Here is a 4,252-nt window from a genome sequence, read left to right as displayed (position 1 = left end):
GAATAATAATATACATTAAATTAATAAAAATATTAAGTAAATGACTTCTAAATCGAATAATAAAATAATAAAATAAAAAATGTAAAACTTGTGGGACAAAGTCAAAACGTGGGTCTCATCTCTGTTTACACTTTATCAGCTATCATGTGGGATCCACGTGAATTTTTTGAAAAAAAATAAATAAATGGCAAACGCCATCCCAGAAGCTTATCAGCTGGCATGGGCACCTCGTTTGGTGCAGCAGAAGATGGAAGCGGATTCGCTTTCGCTGCACCAAACAGACGGATAGCTCTCCCAAACAGAGGATATCATTTTTCTGGGATGGCGTTTGCCATTTTTTTTTTAAAAAAAAAAATTCATGTGGATCCCTCATGATAGTTGATAAAGTGTAAAAAGAGATGGGATCCACGTTTTGACTTTTTTCCACAAGTTTGCTTTAACATTTTTAATTTGATTATTTTATTATTCGACTTAGCAATCATTTACTTTAATATTTTTATCTGAGAGATCTCTGTCTCCTCCTCCCCAACAATGCAAAAGGAGTTGGAAACTGTTGTAGAGAGAAGGATAGAGAGAGAAGGAAACTAAAATCGATCCCCGTACCTAAGAGCATCCACAATGGGAGGCATTTCAAATGCTTCAAACACCATTTGTCCACACTCCATTTGTGGAGAATGGCTTAATTCATCATTCCTTTTATTGAGTGAGAAGCGCTTACGTAAATGAAAGAGAGGAAGGTAAGTTTAGGTATTTTGGAGTGCTTGAGAACATGTCTCATTGTGGGTATATATAGGATTGGAGTGCTTGAGAATACCATTATTGCACAAAGTTTGAGATATTTTAGGATGTATTCTCAAGTGTCCCCCATTGTGTGGATGCTCTAAAATTGTGTAATTACCAATTCCTACAACAATTTCCAACAAAACACCTCAATTAAGGCCCAATTCGTAAGGGGGTCAGTCATGTGAAAAGACTCAAAATAAACCCTATAGGGCCTCCATAAAGAAAATACTTATGGTACATCCAAGTCCAATGGGCCCAATTTCCCCACAACATTCAAAACAATCCAACGCGTAATCTAAACCTAACACGGATGATCAAACGCAACGCAAGTCATCCGATCCGATAACAAACACAGATCACTTGGAACATAAACTAGAAGGCCCACAGCATTGCCGATGGGCGGAGAACACACAAAAGTGAGTATAGGTCCACAGCCAACCTTTTTAGGCCTAGTGCAATACAAGGCTAAAGTTGCCCGAATCCTTGGGCTCACAAGATAGCTCCATGGATGAGGTTTTTTTTTCCCTTCTTCTTCAAGTGTGCCCTATGCTTGATAAGATCTCACATCGTCAAAAATGGGAGAAGTCACAATAGATAAATATAACTCATAGCTTAACACATTAACATTAATTTTCTATGCTTAAGCAAGGATATTTAACTTGGAAGATCAAATCCGTGTGAGCCTTGACCTAGAGCAAACAAATCTTAATGTGTTTGGGTTGCTTCAAATTTGTTTAGAGTTGAACCCAACTTCTTCGAAGACGAAAAGTCTTCATCACTTCTCCTCAGCTTCATCTTGTTTTATGCTAATGATATTTCTTATGACCATTAATTTTCTTATGCTAATTATACTTCAATTATTTTCCATTAAAAAAATAAAAAATCTGGGTTTACTAAGCTCATGCTAGAAGGTTTTGGGCCTTTCCATTTTGTCATTTTGTTAAGGCGGACTTTTCTATTTCATTGTATAATGCATGTTTTACAATTCTCCTCCAACCATTTGATTTGGCAACTTCGGAATATCCAAAAAACTTGGCGACAGTTATGTTAGAGAAAAAGAATTGCCATTTATTTTATTTGAAACATTGAATAATCAAAGAATAGCTGTTGTGATTCCATGTCTTTACACCCGATTCAACGGTCAAAGTTGTTTACACGCACGTGTTCATTGTTCTTCTTAGATTCGTTAAGCCGGCAATTCAATTCTTCCAAAAAACCGGCTCAATGGCCGCCCTTGGAGGAAAACGATGAAGTACTGGAATTCGACGAAACACTCCCCGGTCCCCCGGTACCATAGAATAGATCCGATAAGTAATTTCCCAAATCATCAGGGGCAAATCTGACCAATGCTTCTTTTCCAATTTCCTTCCTTACCACCGTCCGATACTTGGCGTAAAATTCCCGATATGCCGGCACAAGCTTCTTCGCCACCGATACTTTGATCTCGTCTCGGAGTTTAGAGTCCGGAACCACCCACGAGCTCTGCTTCTTGTAGGTCTCTTCAAATGCAAAATTGAATCTCCGGAAATGATCTTTGACTTGCGGAAGCGAAATATCGGCCGTTGGATTTTCCGGTAATGAAGCTAATACTTTGCTCCACCCCATTCGCTCGTAATTTGCTCCGTATTGCTTCACTTTCGCTTCGTGCTTTCCAATCCATTCGTCTCCCAATAGGAACTTCAGGTTCGATGTTCGGACCTTAACGACGACGTATTGTAGATTATTGGCTAGAAACAGATACGAGAGTGCTACATCCTTGTAGAGCTCTGCTTTCCCGTCAAGTTTGCAGAGCAAGACGAGTACGAGCCAGCTCAGTCTCATTGAGATTGGAGACGAAATATTGTCATCAGCCACCGGACTCCCAAAGTAGGCTTCCGGTAGTGGAGACTGCACCGTTAACGGCCAATCGGCTAGTATATCGGTGAGGATTCCGCTGTAATCTGTAAGGAAGGTGAGGTAGTTCATTACGTAGCGCGTCAGAGGGTGGACGCCACCGCTTGGGACCGGCTTCCTGGAGTTGTCCTTCTGAATCGCTGCTTCGAAGTCTGTTAGCATCATGCGGACCGCCTCACCGAGCTTTACCAGGGAATTAACCGCCTGTGATCGAATGGCAGAGGTTGATTCGAAAGCAAAAATTGATTCAATCTCAGGCCAGACATCTGCTATGGCTTCATATAGGTCCAATGTACGGAACATTTTCTCGGGACTTTTCTTGCATTTGGCCACATGTTCAGGGAATACAAACAAAGCCATAGCTCCCTCACGTGAAATGTCCATGAAGACGGACTCCGCGACTGACGGAGAAGCAGAGAACACTTGATCACAGAGGATTCTCTCGCCGGTGAAGATAGTTTTGACTGCAAATTTCACTGCGTTTAACCAGGTCTTGATCTTAATCTCCACAACCTCCCAGTCCATCTTTTGAAGTTGCGAGAAAGTCAATATCTCAACTCCAAGATGATACATAGCCTCATCCACAATTGATTTACGAACGATTTTGTAAATCTTCACACACTCCATACCATAACCAGAAGAAATCATGCAATTGGCAATGGCTTTCAAGTCCGTTGCGGCAGCCATCGAAACTTGGTCGAACTCCGATACCGAATCTCCAGCAACATCCTCCGATACCGAATTTGTAGCGAATTTGAACTCATCCTCTGAATCATCATCGAATTCAGAAAGACTAGATCTCGGCGTCAGCGATGATCTGGTCGAAACAGATTCTGGGTCCAAATACTCTCGATTGTTTTTCAATATATAATAAAACTCCTTCTCTAACCGTTTCATCCCAATCTGCATAAGATTCTGAGCCCGAACAAGCTTCTCGGAGTTGGAATTCTCCGTAACAATATATTTCATGGCGGACTGAATGTTCTTGACGGAGTCGAGATACTGCCTAGACTCTTGGCGGTTCATGGAGAAGAGAGAGGTGTGGTCTGCATAACTAGAAGCATCCGACTCCCATTTATTAATCAACGTTTGTGCATTCTCGATGTTCTCGTCCACTAAGGTCTCGGAGAAGGTGAGCCGCGCCGGTGATAAAGCCGGAGAGTTAAAGCGCAATGGTGATCTCGCTGGTGAGTTGAAAGGAGACGTTGATTTGAAGAACATGCTCCTCATTCCCTTCATCGGCATGTCGTTTTCTGGGCTTTGATAATTTTTGGATAACAAAAAAGTTGAAAGCTTCGGGGATTTGAGAAAGATTGGATTTTACTGCCTTTGTGATTTTGGGCTTCGGTTTTGGGAGGGAGTGAGAGTGTTATGGGGGTATTTATAGAGGGAGGATTGAGCTCCGGACTATGCGAGAGCAGCCTCTAAGGAACACAATTTGTTTGACCGTGTAAAGAGGAGTCTACGCGGTATTACTTTCGCTTTGTTTTTGTTGTTTGGATACTACGTTCGTTGGAGGGAGAGTTTTTTATATTCTGTTATTGGAAGGATGACGACTTTGCCTAGCAAATAAGGA

At 41.5% G+C, this 4,252-nt stretch overlaps 1 protein-coding gene across 1 annotated transcript; it reads right to left on the bottom strand.

Moving 5' to 3' along the window:
• Nucleotides 1-1,830: 1,830 nt before the first annotated feature.
• Nucleotides 1,831-4,044, bottom strand: LOC119991770 (exocyst complex component EXO70H1-like). Its single transcript, XM_038838218.1, has one exon. It carries the CDS (start codon nt 3,919-3,921, stop codon nt 2,005-2,007), a length of 1,917 nt encoding a protein of 638 aa, XP_038694146.1. The 5' UTR covers nt 3,922-4,044; the 3' UTR covers nt 1,831-2,004.
• Between the last annotated feature and the right edge of the window lie 208 nt (nt 4,045-4,252).

Source organism: Tripterygium wilfordii, chromosome 22 (genome assembly GCF_013401445.1).
Source record: "Tripterygium wilfordii isolate XIE 37 chromosome 22, ASM1340144v1, whole genome shotgun sequence".
Lineage (NCBI taxonomy): Eukaryota > Viridiplantae > Streptophyta > Magnoliopsida > Celastrales > Celastraceae > Tripterygium > Tripterygium wilfordii.
The sequence above is the reverse complement of the archived record's forward strand: the minus strand, read 5'-3'. Positions and strand labels throughout refer to the sequence as shown.

Bases quoted from the DNA above. Each gene is read 5' to 3' on its own strand.
- LOC119991770 (XM_038838218.1), bottom strand. From the start codon at position 3,921: ATGCCGATGAAGGGAATGAGGAGCATGTTCTTCAAATCAACGTCTCCT.